At 30.9% G+C, this 27,491-nt stretch overlaps 7 protein-coding genes across 15 annotated transcripts; 3 read left to right on the top strand and 4 right to left on the bottom strand.

Moving 5' to 3' along the window:
* Positions 1–1,880: 1,880 nt before the first annotated feature.
* LOC122633443 (zinc finger protein 271-like) lies at positions 1,881–7,548 on the bottom strand. 3 transcript variants are annotated; one of them, XM_043821320.1, is made up of 14 exons: positions 6,717–7,548; positions 5,849–6,119; positions 5,671–5,792; positions 5,477–5,595; positions 5,254–5,396; positions 4,937–5,105; positions 4,385–4,832; positions 3,920–4,257; positions 3,477–3,823; positions 3,311–3,384; positions 2,985–3,216; positions 2,726–2,889; positions 2,383–2,646; positions 1,881–2,266 (listed from the first exon to the last, which is right to left on the bottom strand). In XM_043821320.1, the coding sequence occupies exons 1-14, from the start codon at positions 6,852–6,854 to the stop codon at positions 2,081–2,083; spliced, it is 3,015 nt and encodes a 1,004-aa protein (XP_043677255.1). In that variant the 5' UTR covers positions 6,855–7,548; the 3' UTR covers positions 1,881–2,080. The 3 variants fall into 3 exon arrangements, with proteins under 3 accessions (XP_043677255.1, XP_043677256.1, XP_043677258.1); XM_043821321.1 differs by having other exon boundaries at positions 6,558–6,859; XM_043821323.1 differs by lacking the exon at positions 6,717–7,548 and adding an exon at positions 6,209–6,267.
* An 84-nt stretch (positions 7,549–7,632) lies between these two features.
* On the bottom strand, positions 7,633–9,259 carry LOC122633453 (thioredoxin reductase-like selenoprotein T homolog CG3887). The gene is made up of 4 exons (XM_043821351.1): positions 9,023–9,259; positions 8,578–8,707; positions 8,311–8,506; positions 7,633–8,185 (listed from the first exon to the last, which is right to left on the bottom strand). Exons 1-4 carry the CDS (start codon positions 9,157–9,159, stop codon positions 8,055–8,057), a joined length of 594 nt encoding a protein of 197 aa, XP_043677286.1. The 5' UTR covers positions 9,160–9,259; the 3' UTR covers positions 7,633–8,054.
* Positions 9,260–9,478: 219 nt separating this feature from the next.
* On the top strand, positions 9,479–12,740 carry LOC122633452 (ATP synthase mitochondrial F1 complex assembly factor 2). 2 transcript variants are annotated; one of them, XM_043821349.1, is made up of 8 exons: positions 9,479–9,843; positions 9,932–10,125; positions 10,205–10,315; positions 10,391–10,571; positions 10,643–10,758; positions 10,837–11,036; positions 11,170–11,233; positions 11,326–12,740. In XM_043821349.1, exons 1-6 carry the CDS (start codon positions 9,786–9,788, stop codon positions 10,981–10,983), a joined length of 807 nt encoding a protein of 268 aa, XP_043677284.1. In that variant the 5' UTR covers positions 9,479–9,785; the 3' UTR covers positions 10,984–11,036; positions 11,170–11,233; positions 11,326–12,740. The 2 variants fall into 2 exon arrangements, with proteins under 2 accessions (XP_043677284.1, XP_043677283.1); XM_043821348.1 differs by having other exon boundaries at positions 11,130–11,233.
* Positions 10,790–16,960, bottom strand: LOC122633442 (protein eyes shut). 5 transcript variants are annotated; one of them, XM_043821317.1, is made up of 17 exons: positions 16,822–16,960; positions 16,031–16,687; positions 15,796–15,951; positions 15,457–15,611; positions 15,282–15,392; positions 15,061–15,168; positions 14,887–15,000; positions 13,954–14,791; positions 13,423–13,879; positions 13,036–13,349; positions 12,751–12,961; positions 12,469–12,620; positions 12,233–12,369; positions 11,901–12,146; positions 11,607–11,810; positions 11,281–11,509; positions 10,790–11,207 (listed from the first exon to the last, which is right to left on the bottom strand). In XM_043821317.1, the coding sequence occupies exons 2-17, from the start codon at positions 16,036–16,038 to the stop codon at positions 11,111–11,113; spliced, it is 3,537 nt and encodes a 1,178-aa protein (XP_043677252.1). In that variant the 5' UTR covers positions 16,039–16,687; positions 16,822–16,960; the 3' UTR covers positions 10,790–11,110. The 5 variants fall into 5 exon arrangements, with proteins under 5 accessions (XP_043677252.1, XP_043677250.1, XP_043677251.1 ...); XM_043821315.1 differs by having other exon boundaries at positions 11,607–12,146; XM_043821316.1 differs by having other exon boundaries at positions 11,607–12,146; positions 15,457–15,608.
* LOC122633446 (SET domain-containing protein SmydA-8-like) lies at positions 16,888–19,362 on the top strand. Its single transcript, XM_043821331.1, has 7 exons — positions 16,888–17,379; positions 17,616–17,984; positions 18,067–18,201; positions 18,310–18,496; positions 18,618–18,713; positions 18,795–18,895; positions 18,963–19,362. Exons 1-7 carry the CDS (start codon positions 16,888–16,890, stop codon positions 19,053–19,055), a joined length of 1,473 nt encoding a protein of 490 aa, XP_043677266.1. The 3' UTR covers positions 19,056–19,362.
* On the bottom strand, positions 19,322–25,118 carry LOC122633441 (zinc finger CCCH domain-containing protein 13-like). Its single transcript, XM_043821314.1, has 10 exons — positions 24,613–25,118; positions 24,323–24,398; positions 23,812–24,212; positions 21,619–23,697; positions 21,226–21,534; positions 20,796–21,132; positions 20,539–20,705; positions 20,169–20,452; positions 19,964–20,081; positions 19,322–19,860 (listed from the first exon to the last, which is right to left on the bottom strand). The coding sequence occupies exons 1-10, from the start codon at positions 24,795–24,797 to the stop codon at positions 19,755–19,757; spliced, it is 4,062 nt and encodes a 1,353-aa protein (XP_043677249.1). The 5' UTR covers positions 24,798–25,118; the 3' UTR covers positions 19,322–19,754.
* A 464-nt stretch (positions 25,119–25,582) lies between these two features.
* Positions 25,583–27,487, top strand: LOC122633450 (protein phosphatase 1 regulatory subunit 7-like). 2 transcript variants are annotated; one of them, XM_043821344.1, is made up of 5 exons: positions 25,583–25,798; positions 25,878–25,975; positions 26,060–26,256; positions 26,341–26,812; positions 26,887–27,487. In XM_043821344.1, the coding sequence occupies exons 1-5, from the start codon at positions 25,786–25,788 to the stop codon at positions 27,058–27,060; spliced, it is 954 nt and encodes a 317-aa protein (XP_043677279.1). In that variant the 5' UTR covers positions 25,583–25,785; the 3' UTR covers positions 27,061–27,487. The 2 variants fall into 2 exon arrangements, with proteins under 2 accessions (XP_043677279.1, XP_043677278.1); XM_043821343.1 differs by having other exon boundaries at positions 25,588–25,798; positions 25,875–25,975; positions 26,887–27,486.
* The last annotated feature ends 4 nt before the right edge of the window (positions 27,488–27,491 follow it).

Here is a 27,491-nt window from a genome sequence, read left to right as displayed (position 1 = left end):
AGAATTTCGAAAATATGAGTGATAAAGTATTGTACTTGCGTAAACTCTTCCTTAGTACTAGAAGGAATGGTATCCGCGAAAATTTCTATGTTCCCTCGTCGAATTCCAAAATACAACTGAACCAGAAACTGTAAAAGTCAGTCAGAGGTCCTATTTTATCGTCTTCACGGGTAGGAGAATATCCCCACTTCACCATTTTATCCTAAAACGTAATAAATTGTATACAATATAGAAGGAATGAGTGATAATATTATACTTACATTAACTTTTTGTTATTACTTGCGGAGAACGCGTACTGCGAGAACTGCGATGTGTACTCGTCGAATTTGAAAGCAAGACTGAACTAGTAACTGTCAAAGTCGGTCAAAAATCTGATTTTGTTATCGACACGTGCATTGAAGGACCGCCAATGCAGAATTCAAACCTAAAGTGAAAGGAATTCTATAGAATATTGAAAAAATAAGTAATATAATCACATACTTATATTAATTCTTCGTCATTTTCTGCAGAGATCGCGTCCTGTGAGAACTACGGTGTACACTCGTCGGAGTACAAAGCCAAACTGAATTAGTAACTGTCAAGATCGATCAAAAGTCCTATTTTATTCACATCACAGGCAGTCGAGGACCGCCAGTTGAAAATTTTGGATCTTCAATAAAGGAAATTATATAAATTATTCGTAAGATATATTATATTGGATCTTATTTGCTTTAACTATTCGTTGATACTTAAAGGAAAGACTTCCCGAAGCGTCTTCGACGTTCACTCGTACGTATACAAATTCATACTGATCCTATTGTTGTTAAAGATATGATTCTGTTGACGTCACAGATATCCCACCACCTTTTCGAAATGTATAATACTGTAGTTTATTTACTTTAACTCTTCATTGTTACTTAATCATCTCAAGGGTTCTTCGATGTTTACTTTTCGGAGTATAAAGGAAGACTCATCCAGTTATTGTTAAAGTCTATAATAGGTTTGATTTTGTTGACAAGTAACTAAGGATCTCAAATCAAAATTTGAAGTATTTATATTGTATATTAAAATTATTTTAAGTTCCTCACGATCTGTGTAATGTTAATTGTTTAAATTTTGAATGTGTAAGTGTATTATTGTTTAAATATAGTTTATTGTATTCCGCGTACATTAAAGATTGTTTGAATAATAGGAAAATTATTAAAAGTATTAATTTCTAAACTTCCGCGTTTAAAAAGATAGAACTACGATGTTCACTCGTCTGAATACAAAAAGAAAACTAACTCGGTAATTGTCAAAGTTATCAAAATACCCGTACATATTGACATTACACGTTGATATTAAACGAAATAAAAATTTCAAAGTATTGTAATTTTAAATTGAAATTATTTTAGATTTCTCGCGCGTTGCGATATTTGTAATCTGTAAATGATTGTACTATTGTTTAAATATTAATCTGCTGTGCTCCGTGTTCATTAAAAATTGTTTAAATAATTACAAAATTATCGAAAGTATTAATTTTTAAGCTTTCGCATTTAGAAATAGAGAGCTACGATGTGTTTGTCGAAATACAAAAGAAAACTAATTTTGTAAACCCGAATATGTTGATATTACACAAAGCCAACGATGATTGAAATTAAGATTTATAAGTATTGAGATAATTTGAAAGTAAAATTATTTTAAGTTTCTCGCGCGCGTCGTTATTATATTTAAGTGCTTTTACTACTGTTTAAATATTAATTTTTTATACTCCTTGTGATATTATTTGTTTCATTTAAACGAATAATTAAATTTTTTAATTTATATTTAAACAATTATGCCAAATGATTTAAAATAAATTTACACATTGTGGGCATTTATTAGGGTATGTAAGGTGTATGTAATCAAAATAAAATAAGAAGTAGATTCGATTTCATTACTTCTATTTGCACATACATTATTAATGATTGTAATAGCTACAATTTATAAGATAAGTAATAAGTTTAAGCTATAGTATTTACTACATATTATATTTATTTATAATTAACTTTTTTACTGATTAGCCTATCAGTATTTCTTGTTCTATTTATTAAGAATTATTTTACTATACAAATTATTGTTTTTATACAATAGTCAGGTACTCTGAAGCAAGTTGCAATGGATCAACGTGGTATGAAGCAACAAGCCGAACTTTTTGTCCATCATGTGTTGTAAATTCTATAGCTTGTTGTCCATCTGACATTTCTGTCTGATCTTCACCTCCCATTTGATTTATAGTAGCAACAGCTGTTGCATCCGTATCTTCATCCTAAATAACCAAATTTATTCAATGAAACTTGGAATCAACACTATTTATAAATAACATCACTTTGTATACCATATAATATGCAAAAGATTTATACAAACATAAGAAACACAACTTACTTCTAATGCTTTGACAATTGCTTCTGCATCCGTTTGTATAGTTGATATTGAACTTGTTTTTACTTCATTGATTGTAGTATTATTCATATTACTATTGTGATTTACATGGACACCTAAAGATCCTGCAAACTCTTGAGTAATTACACCTGAATGAACTCTAATAGTTTGACCATCATTTAATTGACTAACAAATTGTCCTTGTGACAATAATTGTCTTGCGTCATGTATAGAAAGTGGAATTGGATTACCTTCTTCATCTGTAATCTGGATAAAGCAAAATTCAATGATTATTTTGTCGATATTAACATATATTTACAATTTTTTTATATTATATTTATTTTACTTGTAATTGTAGATCTGGCTCTGATAGTTCCATATCCATTCGTTCATCTGAAGTATTGGCTGTATGCGTTTGATCGGGGAGTATTTCATCTTCAACATCCAAATGAGGTAAAGAATGTCCTGGAGCGCTTACCATTCCTTTTTCACGAATCATACCAGTATCAACTATAAATTAAACGTAATTTATATTATCTTTATTTTTCAAATAACTAAATGTATTTTATATTTAGCCCGACAGCATAAGTAAATTATAATGATACCAAAATGTAATGTTCTTGATAAATTAGGATCATCGGGATCTTGATAGGAGACATAAATAATTTGTTGTATTCCATCTGCAGACGTTTCTTCCGCCGTAATGACTTGAGCCATTTGATCACTTAACGAATTTTCATCTGTTTCTTGGGAGTCTGGTAAGATTTGCCATACTTCACCAACTGCAGAACCTTCAGTTATTTCACCTAATGTTAGAACTTTATTTTCTCTATGCACCTGTGCAATGAATTGTTTTTTATTTTATATATGTATATATTTTATTATGTACAAAAATTATATATACTCATTAATGTTTCAGATTATAAATTACCTTTTTATGTTTTGTTAAGTTAGAACAATCAGCAAAAGCTTTTCCACAAACATCACAAGAATACGGTTTTTCACCTGTACAATAAATTTAATATAAAGTATAAAAACAATAAATAATATAATTCAAAACACACAAGCACCTACATATTACTTATATGAATTAATACCTGTGTGTAATCGAAGATGTTTTTTTAAAGCCCATTGTTCTGTAAATCCACGATTACAATGCGCACATTGGAAAGGTCTTTCTCCTTTATGTCTACGTACATGACACTTCCATGTATCTTTATGTAGAAAACATTTGGCACAGAACTCACATTTCCATGGACGTTCACCAGTATGACGTTTAACATGTAACTTAAATTGTGACGAAGTTGTGAATTTACGTCCACAATAATCACAACAGTATGGTTTCTCTCCAGTGTGTATGCGCATATGTTCTTGAAGATTACCATTTTGAGAAAAACTTTTGTGACAAACTTCACAAGTATATGGCTTATGACCAGTATGCCACCTAAAGCATTTCATTGTGTTAAAATAAAAAACAAAATAACAAATAAAATGACATATTGCAATAATATAATATAATCGTAACAACCAATGTAATTACCTGTAATGTAAAGTCAGACTAGTTTTATGAGCAAACTGTTGACCACATATTTCACAAAAATATTTTTTCTCTCCTGTATGTGTAGACTGATGATTAATTAAATTTGCTTTTGTTTTAAAACTAGCATTACATGATTTGCATACATAAGGTCGATCATCAGAATGTACAAGTTGGTGACGTTGTAATAATTGTTTATGTTTAAAACTCTTCCCACATTTATTACATACAAACCGACGACCATTATTGTGTTCAGCTTCTTTATGATATACAACAGAACTTGGATGATTTAATACTTTTCCACAAATATCACATGGATATCCTTTATCTGATTTATTTCCCTTTAATAAAAATGTTTATATGATTCTTGTTTTAACATTATTGCATACCAATATATAATTCAATTTACTTTTTTCTAAAATTGTATTTATGATATCTTTTTTTACGTTTTCTATATTTCTTACATACCTCATGAGTAAGCATGTGTCCTTTTAAATTGGTTTGATAAGCAAAACTTTTATTACAAATGTTACAAATAAATGGCTTCTCGTTTTCATGAATTATTTTTTCATGTAATTCACATGATTCTTTTGTCTGAAATGTTTTTTCACATTTCCCACACATAATATCTGAATTATTTCCTATATTTTTGTCTGAAGTTTCTGTGACTATTTCCATATTCTGTTCATTTATAAATGTACTTCCTAAATCCTTAGTTTCATGGAACAACATATTATTCGATATTGAATGTTTATTTTCAACCATTTGATTTTGATGATTATCATGTTCATCACTAATTTCTGTAATACCACATCCCGTATGTTGGGTCATTTTTTGATGCAGTGCAAAATTGTCCTTATTCGTAAATAACTTCTTACACTCTCTACATTCGTATTTTACACTTTTATGAAAACTTCTGTAATTCAAAAACATTTAATCAAAATTTTATTACTTATATAATAAAACAATGAAACTCATTAAACAATAATTATTTGTTTATAAAAAAATATATATACCTACTTGTGCACAATATATCTACTACGTTGTAAAAAACCTCTACCACATAATTGGCAAGTAAATTTGTTTTTTCGACGTCGCAATTTTGGTCTACCACGGCCTCTTCCACGATTTACAATTACTAATTCTCCTAAATCCTTTCCTTCTTCAGTTTCTAAGTGTCCAATTATTTCTAAAAAATATTTTCGTGATTAGTTTTACTCTAATCATAATAATAATCCATAATATTAAGTGTTTGTTATATACTACTGATTTAATATTTTCAATAATTTTTAAAAAAGATATTACATTAAGTAATTACTAAATATGTTAAAATTAACCTTCTTGACCGTCTGGAATTGTGACATTTAATCGCTCTTCAGAATCTTCAAAAGGATCAGCTTCTTCGTCTTCTTCTTCATCTATAACACCTTCTTCCTTAAATATTCTTTCCAATTCTTTGCCTTGAACAGCTTCCATAAACCTATTTTTCATTCATAATTATTATGATATGGTAACATTTGATGCAAAATATGCATTTGGTATATTTATATTCTTTTTCACCTTTTGGGAACTTTACGCTTCCTACGACGTCTACCATCACCATCTACCTCTTCAATTTCTTCCTCTTGTTTATCTTCTTCACCTTGACTTGCTCCTTCTATGTCTTCTTTTAAAATTACCTAAAAAATATATAAAGTTTGAACAAAGTAGAAATATATAAATATATTCAAATACATTACTCTCTTATTACAAACCTTAGATCCCATATCATTGTGAACTTTGGGAGGCCGGCCTCTTTTTCTTCTTGGTTTATTTAATCCTTCCATTTGCAAACTTATTTCATGTTCAGCGGTATATAAGGATCCATCAGGCATTACTAAAAGATAATCATTAATATTATAAATATTTTCAGACTAAAATATATTCTATTACCTTTAATGATTATTTGTTGTTCTAATTGATTATCTTCATTATTTTTTATGTCATTATCCGAATCTGGTAATCCTGTAATAACTTCTGTGTTTTGCCTCTCAATACGTAAACGTTCTCTTTCTGCTTTTCTTTGCAATTCGACCTGATGTTTCCACATTTCTCGAATTTTTTGTTGCCCGTCCACCAACAATTTAAAAAATTGTACAGTAGCTTCCAGCTGAATATTACAGCCAGGACAAATTGTTCTAGGTAATTTGCCATCATCTCGAATCTAAAAAGAACAAAAATTTTATAAAGTGCTATCAGATTGTGAAATATAATCAATGAATTTAGTTCATATATATTGTATATGTACATTACCAATTTTTATATTGATTTCTTTATAAAATAAAATAATAAGAAAATAGTTTCCAACCCAACACTAAAATAATATAATAGAACTGCTTAAAATAATTTATCATGTTTCTCAAATCTTTGATCTTTTCATAAAATATTATATGTTAAATTAATGATTTTATCACGATGATAATAGTTCATTAAACGAAGAAATAGATAGGATAAAATAAACACGTGTTCGTTGAATACGAGTTTTTTAACCAATAATGAAAGAGTATATGTAAAGATGTAAATAGTAACAAAAGGGAATATGTATTCATTTTTCAGCGTCATTATTTTTATATCAATAAAGATTAATTTTTACGGTGCTCACTTAATGATAATTGATTATCAAGAACGATATTGAATATTTGATCTGTGTAGTAGTCGATAAACTCCGAAAACCGGTGGAGCCCCCATATGGATCATTTAGTGAGCAGTAGGAAGTCAAGTTGTAGTCTAATATTCGAGTATATTTAAAAGTCTTTCGTACCTTTAATGGTAAATAGCGATTCACCATAGAACTTAAATCGGGATCATCACCCTCGCCCCTATATAATAATTCTCCATTGCCATTATCTTCCGCACATAGCCGACAAATAGTAGAATCATACAGACGGACCACCGCCATGATAATAGTACAATGAGTAACAGCATCAGAGAAAATTTAGTGTCCGATTAATAAAAGTAGACAGAAAAGGAGTATTGCAGTGACATTCTCGATGCATATAGTCTTTCGTATATAAATACTATTTATTAAACATTAATATATAGTTGCTTTAAGACCTATTTGTACTATTCGTTCGTGTATATTAACCATCGATGATTATACAGCGTTTCGTTCACGTTCAGAGGTTAAGTCTAGTTCGATTGGATCAGATTCAGAAGTAGAAACCTGTGCGCAACTTGGATGTGCAGTACGTTCATTTGAAACTTACGAATATTGGCCACGTCGGTTACATGAATTTATAAATAAAATTATTGATCATTCGATTTTTACACATAACACGAAAATATAACGAAATGGGGGATTTTACGTTATTACAAAAATATTGATAATACGTAACTCTTCTATCAAGTAATATAGACAGTGAGAGATACGCGTATCGACGTTTCTATTAAAGAGTTCTGATAAATTCTACAAGAAATGATATTATATTGTCCATTTATGTTTCGCAGTGATTTCATATATTCCGATTATATTCTAATAGATTTATATACGAAAATAAAATATATTTACGTTACCACTGTGATGTGTTTTCAATAGAGTATACAACTCTTCGATGATTGGTTCTTCTTTACACCAATCATTATGTTTCTTTAGTTAATGGTCTTTTAGTGTTTATTGAATATCACTTTTTTTTTTTTTTTTTAAACGGAATTTACCACGGAAATAAAACATCATCTCCTTAAGTTTAAAGGATTATTGTTATAATACTTTTATTTTGGTTATATACAAGATTATGTTGGACTCCTATTTTGTCACCAAACTACTGACAACTAGATATACAGTGAGGAACGAATGTATATACGATTTTTTAAATATTTATGTTGAAATATTATGTTTACATTAAAATAGCAGATGTAGATCATTATTGTAATCTCTTGGTAACTATTTTACTAGAATGTTATAGACATATATGTTATATAGACATATAGATTTTTACTCTCTATCTTACATAGCATACTAATATAGGAGACATTCATAACGAAATATCAATACATAAAAATAAATCAAGATCATTCAAGTGTATCATACTTTGCCAAAGGCAAATTCTCAATAATGAAAATAATTAAATTAATACAGTATATAAACTATAATAATATGATATTACTTATTAAAACCAATCTTTCCAACATCCACATCTAGAAATTGCATATGCAGATGAGTTTCAATTATCTGAAACAATTCTGGCGGTTGTGGTATTCTTCCTGTTTCGAGTTTTGACCATACCGGTATATCTGTAATATTTCATTAAATTATTAATATCGTTAATGCGATATATATATATATATGATCTTATAATTTAGTATATATATAAAATATTCTATATTGATTAGAAAATAAATTATAAGTGCACACATACCATTAATATGTATTTCAAATGCACCTGATGCAACAAGCTGACCTTCTACTGCATTGCAAAGAAAGAATATTATTACACAGGCATAAAAACGATTGTCAATGCACCATCGCCATAATGATGGTTCTGGTTGACCAAATCGTTGAAATATGTTAACTCCGCTAATGATTAAAACTATAATCACAATTCTTACTGTTCCCTAAATAAAATTACAAATTAAAATTTGTGTATAAATCAAATATAAGGAAGATAAGAAAATAATATATTTACTAAAATTTTGGCTATCAACAGATTATATCCAGGAGGAGTAAAGTTTTCTCCATCAATCTGTAAATCTGGATATTTTTGTCTTATAATACCAACATACTCTTCATAAACTTTTCTGTATCCACATGAATAGCTAAAATTATTAAATAATTTTTAATAACAAATATAGATCAAATATAAATCTAAATATCTAATATCTATAAATGCATAATACATATAATAATTTTAATAATGTTCTTAAATGTTTCTTAAGTCATTATATTTTGTATAGTACTAAAATCAATAAACGATGACATGCAGATTTTCTCATATAGAAGTAAATGCAATAAGAATAAATATTATGACCAAAATGATAAATTTTACTACATTACGTATTCATTGTGATAACTTTAATAAATATAATAATATCTGTCATTTTTAATAATTATTAAATTTTTCCTATACTTACCAATAAAAGAATTTTAATGTGGGTCCTGTTTTTGCACCAAGTTTGGTTAATGGAACTTCATCATTATCCGCGTTAATTTGTATAACTACGGCACATAGAGAAACAAATAACAACAAACTTAGCTTTCCCTTATGCATTGTTATTTAGTCCATTCAATATGAAGAAATAATACAGATGTAAAAAGATTATATGAAAATATCAGATACGCTTGAGATGAACTCCAATCTGCTGATTACGGTTTTGCAGGGGAGCCAAACTATTGTACAAAGCGAAAATTTGTCATTCAGATAACTGGATTGTCAACACTAGATAGCGCTTTTAGAAGCGATACTAGCGCATTCACAGATACGTGGATTATAATAGAAATTCTTCTCTATTTATACTTGTTGTATATAAATTTAACCCTCCTATATTAATGTTGATATCTATGGTCATGACTTAAAAACATTATTAACGGAATAATTGTTTCAACTTATTAGAATTATACAGAATATCTTATGATTTTTAAATACTTAAAATCAAAGTTGTAAATGACCTTCTAGTTATAAATTATCTTTTATTTAAGCTTTTTTCTCAAAGACTACTGTTTTTGTATATTGTACAAAACATATAATTATTTGTTCTATGATTATAAACATTCGCAATTGGTTATATACGTTTACCGCAATTTAGGTTTAATTATAATGTTAAAGATATTTATTAAATATCACAGAAAAGAATTTGAAGCATAAAAAAATCGTAAGATTTGAAATTGATTATAAAAATGAGTTCCTTCAAATATCGTCAATTTACAGCAGCTTTTATGATAATAAGAAGCATGGGTAAGAGTGAAAAGATTTAGATGTAATAATTTTATTTTTTTTTAATAACTTTATGAATTTAATATAGATATCATTGTTATTATTATAGCTACTGTAAAAAGATTTTATCGAAGAACTAACATTTTGTCAAGTGGTGGAAAATTTGAAATAACTTTGGATCAAAGAAAACTCAAAACACCTAAAGGGAAAATATTTGAAGTAAATAATAAAGGTTTAGCTTTAGCAGTGGCAACAGAATGGGACGCACAAAAAGATATTATCGAAAAAGAAAATATGCACTTGGTGAGTTTATGCAATAGTTGTAACATCATTTAATTAACTTTAAAGTTTCAAGTTTATTGTATTTCCTTTTTTTTTTCAGACAGCTTTATGTAATACTGTACTGGATAATCCGAACAATCAAACCAAGTTAGATATAGTGAATTATATTACAAATTGTTTAGAAATAGATACAATTTTATTTCATTCTAGCGTGAGTATATAATATAAAAATTAATTATTTCATATAATATGACATAAGAGTTGTTTAAGAAATATATAATTATAGGAAATAGATGATCTGTATAAGTTACAAGTTGAAAAATGGGATCCTATAGTACAATGGTTTTGTGATCATTATAAAGTAAATATTGTTAAAACCCAAAGTATAGATACACCTACAGTGCCAATAGAAACCAAAACTGTCTTAACAAGACATTTATCATCATATGATTTTAATGCTGTTCATGGTAAAATATTACAATTTTGTTTTTAATAACTATAAAAATGATAAATTAATAATAAGTTATGAAATATATAGGTTTTTTATATGCAGTTAATGCATTGAAATCAGTAATTCTTACTTTAGCTGCTATTGAAAGAGTAATTGATGTTGAGAAAGCTGTAGAATTGTCTCGCTTAGAAGAAATATATCAGGTATTATACAACTATTATTGAAAATGTAAAGTATTACAAGTGCAGTTTAATATATCCATTATCGCATGTAATTTATAGATTTCACACTGGGGAAACATTGAATGGTCTCATGATCTCAGTAAATACGATTTACAATCTCGTGTGGCAGCTGCAGTCCTATTTGTACATTTAAATTCATACTTAGTTACTTCGCTACCCAAAGGAAATAAAATTCTCAATAGTTAACTATTCCTGTGGAATATTAAATTATTGGTACTTTAACATAATATATCAACAAGGTTTGTAATAATTTAATAAAATATGAAGAATAGTAATATGTTTAGCTTTTTATGTGACATTATGAAATTATTTATTAATTCGATATATGACAGGTTGATAAATTACTAGAAAAACGTTTTTCCACTGCTACAGAACAATCCGGACCCGTCCAATCCTTCGTGCATATACAACTAAAAAATAGATTATATAATTCATGGTAAATGAAATATTAAAGCAACGATTTTTACAGAAGATAGTAAATACCTATATGTAGAACCATGATTCAAGCATACTGCACCATTTTTACAGGAATGACGAATACATTCGTTACGGTGACACTCTCCTACGCCACGTCCAGTAGCTGGACTAGAACTGGTTACAGGGAAGACTGTATCCTTCGTACGTAATTCGATATCAAATATACATCCAGAGAAACCAGTGTGTAAAGGTAGATCATGTGGTAGCATTTCAAAATTTTTTGATTTGTGACCTCCTATAAAACACTTAGAAAATGTCAAATAGTAGATCTAGAAAAGAATTGAAATATGTATAAATAAAAGATCAGATTTTACAAAGAATAAGATGCAAACCAATGTAAAGTATAGGAGACACATCAAGTTGAGACATAGCACCAGCTGCTTGGCCAGTAACATTATCTGTACCATCAATAGCAAGCCATGCATCTCTCCCTTTTCTTCCAATATGTACTGTATGTGGATTATGGCTTTTTATTCCTGGCGCAGTTGCAGCTGATACGGAAGTTAGGGGTGTTTTTGTGAAGATTCTGCGTACGCCTACATAAATATCACTGCACAAATGAATGATAATTGCACTAGTAGGAGCATATGCTCCGACGCCGTTATTAGTTGTCAATATCGATTTACCTGAACCAAGATCCCAGGTTAACATGATATAACCACGTACATACGTTATAGAGAGATGATCTGATATTTCTTGGCGTGAACCACTTTGCCCTAAATAAGCTATGAGAGATATTTGATCTACAGTATGTGGAATGAGTTTCATTTTAAGTTCCATAGTGTCCCTTATCGAATTTGAAACACCATAAGCAATATATGATGAAAAACCTGGTACCAGAGTTGAAAAGGATGGACGAATAACAATGGTATCTGAAAAATATTTGATAAAAAAAATAGAATTATAGATGTAGTTAACATCAAATTATAATACAATTATGAGTTATATTTCATATCACCTTCTTCACAAAAAAGTCCATGATTTCCAAGAGGACAAATGCAAATAAAACCTGTTCCGGGTGAACTTATACAGGTCGCACCTAGCGAACAAGGATTCTCGTCGCATATTGAACGTTCGCATAATGTCCCTGTATAACTATCGAATTATATACGTGAATTTATTATGAAATAAAAAAATATTTCGTTTAATATTGAGACATGATGAAAAAATGCAAATTAAAATTTAATTACTAACCCCGCAACGCAATGACAACGAACAACACCATTTGTTTCCTCACATGCTCCAAAGTTTTGACATGGATTTGATAAGCAAAAGAATGACGTACATTCTTCAATTTGAAATGTCTCTGTAGAATCATGAATAAAATTTCTCTGGATACCATTTACCTTCAATTACAAAATCTTCAATTCATAAATGTAAAACACGCAAGCAAATTTAGCGATAGAAGTGTTAAAAGAAAAGTGCATTTGACATTTGTACAAATAATAAATGTAATCGTATATTTATATCTAGTACCGTCAATGAGTTCATGCAACCAATAAATCCCATAGCTACACGAGGGAAATAATGGGAAAATGCCAATGGTATGCCACCTAAATTTAAAGTAGCACGATGTGGAAACTTTTCACGTAATGATAACATTTGTTCGCCGCTTACGGCTGTAGTACCATTTACTAACAATCTAGCGGAACATTTATCAGTTTTATTCATAATATAGTATTCAAATCTAAAAGAAAATAATGAAATTTTACATGTTTTTGTTTGTCTTATGTAAGTAACAACAAATCGATAATATTCTACCTCATATCGATCTCCGCTTCAAATCCATTATTAATAGCAGAATCAATCTCGCCAAGTAACATCGTTTCCAAACCACACGAGAATTGAAATTTCAATATACTACTTTCTAAATATATTAAAGCATAACGTTCATCGTCAAAATATATATGAAATATTATACCATTTTTGAAACGGGTTCGAAGTTTTACGTAAATTCGAAGACTCATAGTACCATTATTAATGTTAATATTAATACTCTGTCTTGCATATGACTTTCCATTAAAAGCCGCGCTTTTAATGCTTTTACATTCTTCCTCGTGTTCTGTACAGTTGCACTAAAAACGCATAAGTAAATATAACAGCTATACAAAAATATAAACAATTCGTTCTATAACGTTAAATACTTACTTCCGATACATTGCGAGCAGACGGTATATTGGTTCCAGTTACACAAGAGTTTTCATTGCATTCAATACTTGTTGACGATTGTTCCGTCGCAATGGGAACTTGATCGTATTTTGTATGTAATGTACTATTTTCAAGATCAAGACTAACTGTAGTTTGATTTGCATTTACAATTGTACTCATAGTAGTGCTGTACTGCAGAGATTGCGTTGTTGAACTTTTAGAAATAATAACAGACGTTGACGACAACGTGGATGACAATTGTCCTTCCGAAATCGTGGAAACAGTCGGAGGTTCTACAGGTTCCGTCGTAAAAACAGTTTGTATTGAAGTCGTATTTCCCAGAAAATCATCAGTATCTAATGATGCCGTTGTAGCATCAGTAAATAAACGGCTGGATCGGGTAGTTGTATCGTTCCTAACATCATTAAAATCGGTCACTTCTACTGTTGGATGATATCTGTGGAAAATAATCGTATTTACGGAAATTTCAGAGTCAATTTTCTTCAAAACATATCAGATATATTTCCTCACCCAATTGTACTTGTTGTATATGGTGGAGTACTACTTATTTCTTTACTCGTTTGTTGATAAGTCGATGCTGACATTGATGAAAATGATTCCGTAATATTATCTTGATCAATTTCTGATATTTTTGTACCATCCGTGAAGTTATGATAACTAATAGGTTCTGTTATCGCTATGGAAATCTCAGATGTGGAAGGAATTGTTTCTTCTTCGGTAATCCGTGTTTCTGATACAGTGTGACTCTCGGAAATATCTTTTTTAGTTGACATATGTACAAAAATCAATGGTGTTTCGGTAAGAAATGAAGCATTTTCTGTACTGGTCGTGATTACGTTCCGATCTGTCTGCGTAGCTGATGTTGTTTCTATCGAAGGATACCATTTCGTATAATGATCGATAGTTTTAGAAATTGTCGTTGATAATGTGGTGATTGGGTAAGGATACAGGCTTGGACTGGTAGATGTGAATCCCATAGACGTAGGTGTAGATTCCGATGAAGACATATCGGTTGACTTAACGCTACTATCATTTACTTCTATCGAACTTTTTGTTATAAACGATGTTGATGTCGATGAGAAAATGTACTCTTCGCAAATCATTCCGCTATAGTCAGGAGGACAAGCACAGGTGTAACTATTGATTCCATCGATACAAGTACCACCATTTTCGCAATTTGCTGACTTTGACTCGCAATCATCATATTTGAGTTCGCACAGTGTTCCGTGATAATCAGGTACGCAGTAACAGACTGATTTATTGTCTTCTAATAAGCACACTGCGCCGTTTTGACAAAGATTTTGATCACAGGGTAAAATAACTTTGTCACAATCTTTACCGGTAAAACCTATTATAAAATACATAATACTTTTATTTCTTTTCATATTTCTTTGAAAGCCCTTAATTTAAAACGATTAATTTAAATTTCTGAAAAAGGATTACCGAATAAACAAGCGCACGTGTAAGTAGCTGGAACATTTATACAAAGCCCACCATTTTTGCATGGCGAAGTAACGCATTCGTCAATATCTTCATCACATAAACGACCAGTCCATCCTGTAAAAAGTTGAGATAAAAAAAATATTGTCAGCATAGTTGTATATTGTAAACATTCACCTGCTGGACATCGACAAAAGAAAGAGAATCCTGGTCCTTCGATGCATTCTCCGAAATTTTTACAAATCGTATCGTTACAGACCGAAGCATCGATTTCACAATAATCACCTAATAAAAAACAGTTCTTTTTGTAACTATGTATAAATAGCTCTAATAAATAGTTCATATTATTGGTGTCTGTAAAAAAATGATCTATTTCGATTGAATAGATCATTTTTTACCTGAATATCCATCAGGACATTGACATATAAATCCATCGTAATCGAGGCAGGTACCATTGTTGAGACAAGGTTGATTCGCACATTCGCTATATTTTTGTTCGCAATTTATTCCTGTAAATATTGTACCTGAATATACTGTAATAAATATATATGATGAAATAATTAAAATATGTACCTATGAAACCTTCGGAACAGGTACAATTGTAAGCTGCCACAGCATCCGTACATATTCCACCATTGAGACAAGGATTTGACCAACAATCGTCCCAATTAATTTCGCAATTAATTCCGGTATATCCATCGATACAGTAACACGAATAAGAGCTACTGCTTACAATACAAAACCAAAGATCATCATTATAATACAAAGTGTGATGATATTCATTGAAAATTCTCGTCATTCCTTACTCTTTATCCGTTAGATCTTTTTCGTTATTACAAGATATATGATTTTTAATAAATGATTTCATTAAAATATTTGGTAAATTAAATAACTTGTCAAAAGAGAAAGTACCTGTTGTCGTTATCCAAACAAATTCCATACATACAGGGATCGATGCTACAGTTTGATTGTATCAATGATTCGCCTATCACCGATGTTGTCACGCAAGTTGCTAAGACAAGTACGATCCCGTAAAAATCATTTAATATCTTTGCAACATGTACCCACCTGTAGAACAACGTGAAATTAATTCGGTCGATGACCCTTATTTAAATGCATGCATATATTTCTTTTTTCTTTTAATTACCTTCCCATATCTATCAAGTGAATTGATGAAAGGAAGAAATTTAAAAAAATGAAAAACTTTTATGGTGCTCTTGGCACAAATGTAAATTCTGTACTAAACGTATATTTAGACATCGATACATCCGATCCATTTGCTGCCGTTGACCGGCTACCAACGGTAGCCTTAGCAACAGCAAAGCTACACAAGGCTTTCGACTTATTGCTTACGCCTGCGTAAGGATAATCTTGTCGATGTACAATCGTCTTTTATTAGAAAAATATTAATTTATAATTAATTACGCTTAACACGAAATTATATCATCATCTTCTCTTTTCCCTTTATTCATACGCAGAATCGATTTATTTAATCCAGAATTATCATTTATCCATATATCTATCCTCATTTTTATAAAGGTCGATCAATTACGTGTACATATTCCAATGAATACGAAAAGAGCGATCTCGAAAGAGTCTCTTCCGCCTTTTAGATATTTAATATAATTCAGCGACTAAATAAAAACGAAACTGGAGCTTATATTTTAAAATAGCATAACTCGGTCTCATATTAAAATCTACGTATATTTTCCAATAAGTTTTCTCGCGTGTGTGATTCAATGATGACAACCATTGTATCACCCTAAACACGATTCTTTAATATAGATTGTTTATTGTTGCGACCCTGAAAAAGATGAAATAGTTCATGTACATATACGACATTTAAGATATATACAAACAAATATATTATGTAAGAACGCAATGTTATAGAATATATATAGTGCACAAAGATATCATGCACAGACGAGAAGTTTATACCTTGGAATAAGAACCGTGACTCGAATCGTTCTTCCATTTTCTTTAGTCTTTCTCAGAGTTCGTATCATGAGTGTTGTGGAACCAAAGAAAGCAGAAATCGTCTTGAAAAATCATTTAAAAAGACATGAATTATTGTCCGACGATTCACAGGTTTGCTGGACCGTCGGTTATTCATCTTTCGAAGGCCGTGGACTATTTGCAACTCGTGATATAGAGGCAGGAGAGTTAATATTTGTGGACAATGCTCTTTTACTATCACCACGAAACTCCGAAAAGTATTTGCCATTATGCGTATCTTGTTACAAAAACGAATGTCCTCTTTTTCCTTGCGATCGTGGATGCGGTCTTCCTATATGTTCTCAAATATGCGAGGATTCAAAGAAACATATGGATCACGAGTGTGAATATTTGAGAAAATTAGAGCCAACTTGCGGTACGACTTGGTCTATGGATTTATTACGTGCACTTTTGGCAGTAAGAGCAATTTCGCTTGACGATGAGCAACGCGATGTCTTGGCTATATTCCAATGTCATCAAAACTTGAATAATGATTGTGAGGTACGCATATAAATATAGCAAATGTATTTGTATATTGTCAAGAAAGTCAAGTCGTATCATTTAATCTGAAATTAAATTAAAATCATCCAAAAGTGACTTTTTGTAGTTTCGGTAAAAGCAAAATAAAAAGGAATAATAGTGGAAATCACTGTAGAAAGATATGTACTTATTTTGTACGCATTCGCTACTTTTTTCTCTTTCTAAGAAATGTAAAAAGAAATTGTATCTTTTTTAAGGTCACGTTACTTCGGAGTAACGTAAAAAATGCTCCAAAAGTCAAAGAAATTGATTTCATGATGATGGTCAGTGGAATTTTTAATACAAATTCATTCGAAACGATTGTCGTACAAGATAAAGATCATTATACGAGTTTGCGCGGCCTTTATCCTATGGGAGCGTTGCTAAATCATGCTTGCGTACCTAACACAAGGCACCATTACGATTCGCAGCAACAGCTTTATGTTATAGCTGTCCGTCCGATTTCCGCAGGGGAAGAAATTACAATGACTTATATTGATCTCTTTTGGGATACCATTTTAAGAAGACAAGTTTTAAACATTACAAAGAATTTCTTTTGTAGATGTAGTAGATGTAGCGATCCTACGGTAAGTATATTTTTGGAATATCGTCGCGTAATATATATCCATGTATATAAAAAATATTAAACTATTGTCTTTATACCTTCAGGAACATGGATCATTACTAAATGCACTATACTGTGCAGGCGACTATTGTTCTGGTATTTTATTACCTTGTGATCCTCTTAACAACGAATCCGCTTGGATGTGTAACAGATGCCGAACTATTATTAAATCAAGACAAGTTTGTTTATTCTTTTAACTAACGTAGTATATCAATTTGCATTATATAAGAATTATCTTTTTATGCTTTAGAAATTGTATGCGATAATGTTCGTTTATCTATTCCTAGATTCATTCGATACGTTCTGGTTTATCATCTATACTAAAAGAAAATATAGCGAAACATCCGCGAGAAATATTAAAATTTTTACAGAAAGAACTTTCGATCTTAATTCCACCATCCAATTATCTAATGGCAGATATAAAGTATAGTATTATTTCTTATTTCGGTAAAACTGAAGATCTGTTATGGGAAGGTATAGTGATATTCTAAATACAATTATATGCATATGTTTCCTAAAGAATCAAACCGTATAATGTAATATAACTTTGGTATTCTTCAATATGAAGAGGTTCAACATATTTATATTAATCTAGATTTAACAGATGCTGAACTAGCTATTAAATCTTCCTTCTGCACAGACTTGTTATCAATTTTAAATATCTTGGGCTGTGGACAATGTAGAAAAAGAGGTAGTGAAGTATAGCATTAAATAATACCTTTAGAAATTGAACAGGAGAGATAAATTTATATAATGTTTTTCAAAATTTGAGGCTTACTTCTCTATGAATTGTACTGTACCACCAAAGAACAACTACGACGCTTTCAAGGAAGAAACGATTTTAAAGAAGAAAGGTTGATGCTTTTTAAAACGGTATGTCAATTTATGATATTACAATCTTGTCGTTTCGTTTGGTGACTGATTATAGTTCATTTATTAGATGAACGTCGAAGATAATGAATCGCTCTTAAACGAAGTTATTAATATTTTTCAAAACGATGTTGTAGCAACAACTTTCTTAAACGATAACTGATGATGTTTACATATCAAAGTATGTATTACTTCAAACAATTCTATAATCCACGATTCTTTTACTAGAGCAATTCTACGTTTAGTAGCAGACTATGTTCTAACTGAAACATAGGAAAGACACATTATTTGTTATCTTATTATATGTTATTAAATTAAATAGGAAAATATATTACTTCAATTCTTTGATACACGATATATCAACGATCTTATTATTACATGGAATTAAATAAATGGTAAAGGAATTTTTCATATTCATAAAATTCTGTATACATGTGTGATATTAATATATTCAATCAGGCCTTGTTATATTTCTTTGTGTTATCAATTCAATTTTTGCACATAACGATACATGTTACAGCGGACTATAGAACAGATAATGATTTTCAAAATTACAGTTCTAGCGATAATACGGCTAGACATTTCTTCATATTAATATATTTGTATCGACATATTTGAAAGAAAGACATTTTCATTTCTTAGCTTTGTAAAATTTATTCTCTGTCTAGTTTCCTATATTGTCTGTTCGTGTAAAGAATTTTTTCATCGCAAGCTTATTGCTTAGTGCTCATTGCACAATGCTTATTAATACTGAGTCCGATTAATAAACAATGATACATGCGTATATTTTCACGTTGCGCATGAAAAGTATAAGTGATACAAATTTACACTAAGAGTTATGCCCAGCAAATAGTAGAGCGTTTCAAATTACTTGCTGTAACAAACATTTTGCTGTTTCGTATAATGTTGTACATGGCTTTAGAGCTTCTATATCATATTCCAAATCGTCATTACTTGTATTTTCATGTCTGCAAAAGAGATCATAATAGCGAACATAAAAAGGACAAAGATAGTTTGTGTGTGTGCACAATTGTACGAATATCTTATAATTCATATATATATTTTTCTTACCTGTATACCAAGTCATCCATGGACGGCAGCAGATTGTTACTAAGATTACGTAAAAATTCATTTCTGGTTAATGCCGTGTGAACTAATGCTACATTATCCAAGAATAAATCAGTATGATCTATTTAAAGAATACGAGAACTGTATAAGTAATCAATCTACGGAAATATATTATTTATACGAGTTTAAAGCTTTTTATATAACTGACCTTCTTTTCCATATTTTTGGGAGAATTTATTAATAGTATCTTCACCAGCATATTTGAAAGATATACCAATTCTGTGAAAAATTGCTTTACACTGCCAACGATTTTCTGCATTATGTTGCCCAGACGACAAAGGTCGACGCGGTTGCATTTCTTTTACAAAGCTTTCCCAGTCAACACCTAAAGCATCACCTAAACCTTTACCACTTGTTTTAATATCCTCTTCTAATTCACCATCGGATATTTCTTCAAAGTCCATTGTTTCCATATTTTCATCGTCCATATTTCTGGATAATAAATTAGTATAACTATCGGTGACTCATTAAATACGAATTTAAGTTTGTATAAGATTTTCGCGAAATTGTTTCATTACCTAAATGCCATAGTAACAGTATTATCTTTTCCTTTTGCATTGAATACGGTATCTTCTATAGATTCTTTAGGCGATGGTTGAGTTGTTTCTTGAGTGACAGATTGCTGTTCTTTCTGTGCAATATCAGGCGTTTTTTTAGTTAATCGTAATTTGTTCGATTCGGCATCCTGAATGCATCATGTAAAAAAATGCATGAATTTTAATTTATTCTACTTTAGATGTAGTTTATAGAAATTAAGCTAAACTACATTACATACCGTTACTTCTTCCTCCATATTCAAAATATCATCAGGATCATCGCTAATGTCGCTAAGGTCACTTTCTGTATGTAGAGTTTGTAAAGATTCTTCAATACAAGAACGTTTCGGTTCTGGTAAATGCGTTTCCTTCACTTCAGACTTCTCTCTTGGTGCATTTTTTTTCTGATATATCTCTACAGATTTCTCCCGATTTGTATGTAACCTGCCTTCAGCAAGTTCCATTAATTTTTTATTAATGGGCTCTTCCTTCATACTACCATAGAGAGATACTTGTTTAGAGGTATGAACTGGGCATTCTTCCCTGACTTCTGGATTCGTATATGGACGTCTTTTACTGTAATATAATTAAAGAAAAAAATTAAATATTAATCATTAATGTTAAAATTAAAAACAATATTAATTATTGACAAGTAAAATATTATAATACTTGTGCGATGTTGATTCCCCTAATTCAACTTCTTTAGATCGCTCATTTCTGTAGTGACCTCGAATATGTACAGGTTGATTATCCCATTTTCGATTTTCATTAGCTTTCCAATCAGATAAAGAATTTTCATATCGCGCGGCCCATTCATCTTCATGAGCCTCCGAACGTGGAAGACTGTCCCTACTACCCCACAACGCTCTTGCTCTCCATTCTCTCTCCTCCCAATCAACAGCTGTATAAGATCTATCTCGGCCATGTTCAACTTCTCGGTGATGTGCTTCCCATTCGTCATTGGGTACAGCTTCATCTCTATAATGAAAATTCCGTATAGAGATAAATACTTATTCTATTTAATTCCGTTATATAATACGATAGAAAATAAATAAAAAATACCTCAATGCGCTACCGCCGCTACGTAGTTTTTCTCCGCTATAAATGGGATGTCTGTGATGATGATGATGATGGCGATGATCGTCGAATGGGGGTCTATCGCCAGTTTGTACAACATATCTAGAATCCCTCGATCTTTCCTCGCGAATCCCTCGTCTTTCGTCGAACGGGCTGTCGTATCTTCTACCATCAATTATTTTTCTTCTGTCGTCCTCGTGCGCATGATGATCTCGATAATCTAAATGTGGATTAGATTCTTCCTGATCCTCCCAATGATCCGCTCCGAGCCTTCCATAATTTCTGTTAAAGCTTCTTTCAATTTCAATCGCTCGACGTGGGCTAGCATCTCTCCTTTCCACTACACGGTCAATTTTAGTTGGCGTGACTCTTGACTCCTTCCTATCGTGTTCAGAGCCATGTCCACGTTCGTACCTTGTACTAAATCTTCGATGTCTATCTCTTTCGTAATGCGCCGAGTCCACTCTATCGATCAAGTGATCGCGTGAAGCAGATAACGCAGGTGTTATCGCTACTGCTGATGAAGATGAAGTTGTGGATGGAGGAACCGGTGGTAACAATGGGACAGACGATGCTGTCGAAGGTGGATGCACAGTTTTTTCAAGAAGAGGGACTTTATCCAACGATCTTTCTCGCGGAAAGCGATCAACGCGATCTCGTGGTGAATTGGTAGCTTTGCGATTTAATGCATCTTTATCGGCACCATTTCTATCATATCTTGTATCAAAGCGCTGAGAAGAAGTTCTATCGCGTTCGTTAAGAGCTTTAGTCTCGGATCGTTCTCGTTCCCTGTCACTTCTACGATCACGCGTGCTGGCTTTTTCATACGCGCTTTCTTTTCCCGCGATTCGTTCTTTATCTCGAGCGTACCGTGAATTTTTGTCCGCTGTTAAACTTATCGATGCCGATGGCACCAAAGATGAAACATCTCTGTCTCTCGTTTTGATAGGCTCCTTATCTCTATCGCGGTCTCTGTCTCGATCTCGATCCCTCTCACGATCTCTCTCGCGTTCCCGTTCGCGATCTCTTTCACGATCCCGATCACGTTCCCGTTCACGTTCTCTATCACGTTCGCGATCTCTTTCCCTTTGTCTCTCTCGACAACGCTCCTGAGTATCGTCCTTTTCTTTATCACGCTGGGGATCGCGTTGATCACGGCTAAATCTTGTATGGTTTCGTTCGTCTCTCGCATGATCTTTGTCGCGACATTCCCTACTTTTTTGTCGCGTTTTGTCATTCAAATAGGATTTCTCGTCAAAATCTTTATTAACGTTTTTACGATGTGCCTCATCTTGGCTAGAAGATTGTCTTTGCTTTCCTTGTTCGCTCTTCCTAATTTCTTCTCTATCCTTATTTTTATCGTTCTTATGATTCTCACGATCCTTCTTTTCGATATCTCTTGATCTGCTCGAAGATGAAAGTCTCTCTTGATTTCTTGAGGGAGTTACTTCCCGTTTTGATCTTGATGGTTTTTCAGGTGTACGGCTACGGCGTGATTTTGTGGATACGGTTTCCTTATTATATTGATGCTTCGTTCTTTCCGAAATCGACGGAGTTCTTGATCTCACATCTTTTTCTTTGCATTTGGCCTTCAATCTATCGTCAGTTTTCATTTTTTCATCGAGTGTTCGATTTTTCTCTTTGTCTTGTTCTTTCAACTTTTCAAATGACTTGTTCTTAATATTTTCTTTAGATGGCACATCATCCGTATCTCTCAACTTTTTATAATGTCTATCATCCTTCTCCGACTCTCTACCTTTTATTATTTTAGGCGAATCACTTCTATTTCTTTCTCTTGTTTTATTCGATTGTAAATGATGAGCTACCGATACCGACGATCCCAATAACGTAGGAGGAGTTGATGCAACTGCCGATGTAGAAACCTGTACTGTGGGAGATCTGACACGACTGCCAGTTGAATGTTTTCTCGAAGAGGAAGAAGTCGTTGCACACTTTTTATTTGTTCTTACAGAAATATCTTTTTTTATAGAACCTGCATCGATTTTACGTTTTTTCTTCGTCACAGGTTTTTCATTTTTTGTCCCGAGTCTTTTTATCTTCAGTCTACATTAATTTAAAAACATTAATAACAAGGGAATTACATGTATACATCTACCTGAAATTATTTGACAAAATATCTGATATTATTTGACGAGATATAAACGATTAAAGACTTACTTTCTTCTTCTTTCCTTTTCTTCATCATAGTCCGTAGAAGCACTATGATGTCGCTTCAATTTCATTTTTTTAACTTTTTTCCGCGAATCTGATGTAGAACTCGATGATGAATCTTCGCTGCTAGAACTGCTGCTACTACTAGATGTGCTCGAGGTACGTGAACTTGATGATGAACTCATTGCTTTTTTCTTCTGTCTAACTTTTTCTTTGCCATGAACTTCTTTATCTTTCTTCATTTGTATTTCTAATTCTCGTTGTAGAAGCTGCCTACGCCTTTCTAAAACTTTCTCGTCTTCGTATTCTAGATCTGTTTGATTCCACTCTTCTAAATTCAAATCAGGACTATGCGATGGTTTCTTTACAATTTTAGAAGTTAGTCGTTTAAATGGGTCCTCAACAAGCTAAAAAATAGAAGAGATGAAATAGGTAGAAATGACAGATATTAAAAAATTCGAGATAACGATGGAATAAAATAAAATCTGCGTAACGACGATTTCATAGATGTTCTTACCCCTGTAGTATTTGAAATTGCATTATCCTTCTTCGCGCGCTTGGATGGACTTATCAGTGTGTGAGTGTTTGCATACCTATTCATGAAGCGAAAGAAAAAGAAATTATATTTGTTCTATGTCGCGATGTTGATTTTCCATTTGAAGTTATAAATGTTTTTAAATACGATGCAGAAGAGATAGAAGCTGCAAGAGATATCTAAGAACAATGTGCAGCACCTTGATCATTGCACACCAATATAGATTTTTTAATCTTCTTCCTTCATAGAGAATACATGAAACGTGTACTTGCTTGCAATTTTTCCCGTATGAACAGCTGCCATTCAATGCCCAATTCCTGCAGTAATCAGATGTATTTTGACCTGTTGCTGTGACTGCTGGTTTGGTCCCCAACCTTTCGAACACACTGGGTCGACGAGAGTCAGTATTACATTTCGTAGGGTCAACTGTTATCTTCCTTATGTTTGATTTTGACATATTATCACCATAAAACAATTATGTTTTCACAATGGAAGCACATAACTGCAATATGCAAATGTCCATTTGCTATGGAATCGCCGTGAATAGACACCCTGCATGCAAAGAACAAGCACAATCGTCAGATAATCTACACAAACTTCTAAACCATTCGTAATAATTAGAAATAAGAGGACAAAGTTAAAAAATAAAATAAAATGAAATAAAACAACGTGACTGAATTTTTTCTCAAACTTTAAATGCATAAAAATTGTCAAAAATGTAATTTTCGTGCTAAATTGGACAACAATAAATTCACGATTCGACACACCGAAGCTTCAGTTAAGAATACTTAAAAATACCACTACTCACGATTACCATCTTTCAAATATCAACTGCAACAATCAATTGGAAAGTTTTTATTGGTTACGTACACATATGTAATTTATAAATTTAATTTATAAACTGTATATTATGTAGTTTAATATATAATAATCCCATTAATTAAAATTAATATACAAATATCTCAATCGTATTGCTGCATATTTTATCTCATTTTAAATTTACGATCATTAAACCATTTCATAGTGAATATTTTTCATAAATAATTACTAATAAATTACAATCACGAGATTAAAATTTATAAAAAAAACTTGATAATATTTTTTAATAGCATTAATGGCAAGTTTTTCAATACGTCAAAAAATCGATGTTTACAATTGTTTACTTTTGAGATTATTGTTTTTAATATGCTTTAAAAACAATGCTTTAATTAAACATTCAAATATATCATTTGTTTAATTGTTATAAACTTTTTGTGTTTGCACTTGTTACAGAATAACTAGTGTATAAACCTACACGATCTAGTGAATTATTTTCAGCTTTCTGTTTCAATCTTATGAAGTTGCGAAGCTAATGCTGAAAGATTATTTAGTTTATAATTAAACAAACGCATTTTATCAGTCTTAAGAAAAAAAGTATATTATTGCATTCATAAATAAGATCGAGAATGGCTAACAATGGTAAAGTTTACTTTAGTAACTGACAATTTTATAACAAATATATATTTTAGGTTATATCATAAAATGTATTTTTTAGAAGAAGACAGGAGTGAAGGATCAGTTGAAATGGAACAACAAGATGATGATGCTGAGGCCGAAGAGACGGAAAAGATTCTCATTATAGATCCTGATAGCGAAGTGTGTATTTGAACAAACAGTAAAAAAACAAAGTATATTTATATATATCTATATATACATATACTATATAATATATTATTTTAGGAATTAGATTTCAATCATTCAAGGCTTACAAAATTAGAGAATTTGGAGCCATTGACAAAAACACGAAAATTATGTTTTACATGGAATTTAATTAAGAAAATTGAAAACCTTGATACTCTTTCTACTTTGGTTGAATTAGAGCTTAGAGATAACCAAATTACTATAATAGAAAATTTAGATGCTCTTGTAAATCTTGAGTAAGTTGGTTTAATATCTTATCATATTTTCATTAGGAAGTATCAATTTTTTTTTTTAATCGAATCTATTATTATATTTTTCAGACTTTTGGATCTTTCTTTTAATCGTATAAAAAAAATTGAAGGATTAAATAATTTATTGAATTTACGTAAATTATTCTTATCGTCAAATAAAATTATATATATTGAAAATCTTGCACATTTAAAAAATCTTACCACCCTGGAATTAGGTGATAATAAAATACGAGAAATTGTAAACTTAGATGATTTAACAAATTTAATAAATTTATTTCTTGGCAAAAATAAAATATCTAAAATACAAAATCTGGAAAGCTTACAAAGTCTCCAATTGTTAAGTCTACAAAGTAATCGTATAACAAAAATTGAAAATTTAGGAGAATTAACAAAGTTGGATCAATTATATTTATCCGAAAATGGAATAATATATATAGAAGGCTTAGAAAATTGTCCAAATTTGACAACTTTGGACCTGACAAACAATAAAATTAAAAAAATAGAGAATATTCAACATCTTCAAAATTTAGAGGAATTTTGGGTAAGAAATAATAAAGATAATTACCAATATTCATTCATATGATCTATTTTTTTCATTTTGAAATGAATTTACAGGTGAATAACAATGAGATCGAAGACTGGGTAACTGTGGAGAGTTTAGTAGCTAACAAAAAGTTACAAACTGTGTATTTAGAAAAAAATCCTGTTTCAAAAGATTCAAATTATAGACGAAAAATTAAATTATTATTACCCTGGCTCGTACAACTAGATGCAACACTTTGTAGATAAAAAGTGTCAAGTGTTATAGAAGGAAAATAACATAAAAAGATAAATAACGTTAATGTCACAAATATTCTCTTAACGATCTTGCACTTTTTGCTTTAATATTTTTTTAGAAGATAATTAATCTCCAAAAATAAAAAGTAATAAATGTGATATTATTGAAATCATAAAAATATTCATATCTTTTAGCTTTATATAAAATCTTATTACAAGTAATATTTCTTTTATATGATATATAAGTAAACTTTCATATATTTTTATGGTTAACCTCGTAAAATGATTCCATAAATATATGTAATGAGTAAATAATATATGTAACACTTAAATGTAACTCTTTATTTGATGTTTAAAGTAAATTCTTTGATTATTTTTATCGATAGTATACCCTATATATAAATATATTGTTACTTTTACGAATAACACAAGACATAATGATA

Source organism: Vespula pensylvanica, chromosome 12 (assembly GCF_014466175.1).
Source record: "Vespula pensylvanica isolate Volc-1 chromosome 12, ASM1446617v1, whole genome shotgun sequence".
Lineage (NCBI taxonomy): Eukaryota > Metazoa > Arthropoda > Insecta > Hymenoptera > Vespidae > Vespula > Vespula pensylvanica.
Note: the sequence above shows the minus strand (reverse complement) of the source record. Positions and strands in the feature narration are given on the sequence as shown.

Bases quoted from the DNA above. Each gene is read 5' to 3' on its own strand.
- LOC122633443 (XM_043821320.1), bottom strand. From the start codon at position 6,854: ATGGCGGTGGTCCGTCTGTATGATTCTACTATTTGTCGGCTATGTGCG. The intron at 5,793-5,848 runs GTAATAGAATAT...ATTATCTTTTAG, and splicing joins ACAACAAATAATCATTAAAG to TAATGCCTGATGGATCCTTA. The intron at 5,397-5,476 runs GTGAAAAAGAAT...AATGAAAAATAG, and splicing joins AAGCGTAAAGTTCCCAAAAG to GTTTATGGAAGCTGTTCAAG.
- LOC122633453 (XM_043821351.1), bottom strand. From the start codon at position 9,159: ATGCATAAGGGAAAGCTAAGTTTGTTGTTATTTGTTTCTCTATGTGCC. The intron at 8,507-8,577 runs GTAAATATATTA...AATTTTATTTAG, and splicing joins TGTTGATAGCCAAAATTTTA to GGAACAGTAAGAATTGTGAT. The intron at 8,186-8,310 runs GTATGTGTGCAC...GAAATATTACAG, and splicing joins ATTTGAAATACATATTAATG to ATATACCGGTATGGTCAAAA.
- LOC122633452 (XM_043821349.1), top strand. From the start codon at position 9,786: ATGAGTTCCTTCAAATATCGTCAATTTACAGCAGCTTTTATGATAATA. The intron at 10,126-10,204 runs GTGAGTTTATGC...TTTTTTTTTCAG, and splicing joins AAAAAGAAAATATGCACTTG to ACAGCTTTATGTAATACTGT. The intron at 10,316-10,390 runs GTGAGTATATAA...ATATAATTATAG, and splicing joins CAATTTTATTTCATTCTAGC to GAAATAGATGATCTGTATAA.
- LOC122633442 (XM_043821315.1), bottom strand. The intron at 15,612-15,795 runs GTACTTTCTCTT...TTGTATTGTAAG, and splicing joins TGTTTGGATAACGACAACAG to CAGTAGCTCTTATTCGTGTT. The intron at 13,880-13,953 runs GTGAGGAAATAT...TATTTTCCACAG, and splicing joins TATACAACAAGTACAATTGG to ATATCATCCAACAGTAGAAG.
- LOC122633446 (XM_043821331.1), top strand. From the start codon at position 16,888: ATGAGTGTTGTGGAACCAAAGAAAGCAGAAATCGTCTTGAAAAATCAT. The intron at 17,380-17,615 runs GTACGCATATAA...ATCTTTTTTAAG, and splicing joins ACTTGAATAATGATTGTGAG to GTCACGTTACTTCGGAGTAA. The intron at 18,202-18,309 runs GTTTGTTTATTC...ATCTATTCCTAG, and splicing joins CTATTATTAAATCAAGACAA to ATTCATTCGATACGTTCTGG.
- LOC122633441 (XM_043821314.1), bottom strand. From the start codon at position 24,797: ATGTCAAAATCAAACATAAGGAAGATAACAGTTGACCCTACGAAATGT. The intron at 24,399-24,612 runs GCAAGTACACGT...CTTCATGAATAG, and splicing joins TCATACGGGAAAAATTGCAA to GTATGCAAACACTCACACAC. The intron at 23,698-23,811 runs GTAAGTCTTTAA...AAATTAATGTAG, and splicing joins GAAAAGGAAAGAAGAAGAAA to ACTGAAGATAAAAAGACTCG.
- LOC122633450 (XM_043821343.1), top strand. The intron at 26,257-26,340 runs GTAAGTTGGTTT...TATATTTTTCAG, and splicing joins GATGCTCTTGTAAATCTTGA to ACTTTTGGATCTTTCTTTTA. The intron at 26,813-26,886 runs GTAAGAAATAAT...ATGAATTTACAG, and splicing joins AAAATTTAGAGGAATTTTGG to GTGAATAACAATGAGATCGA.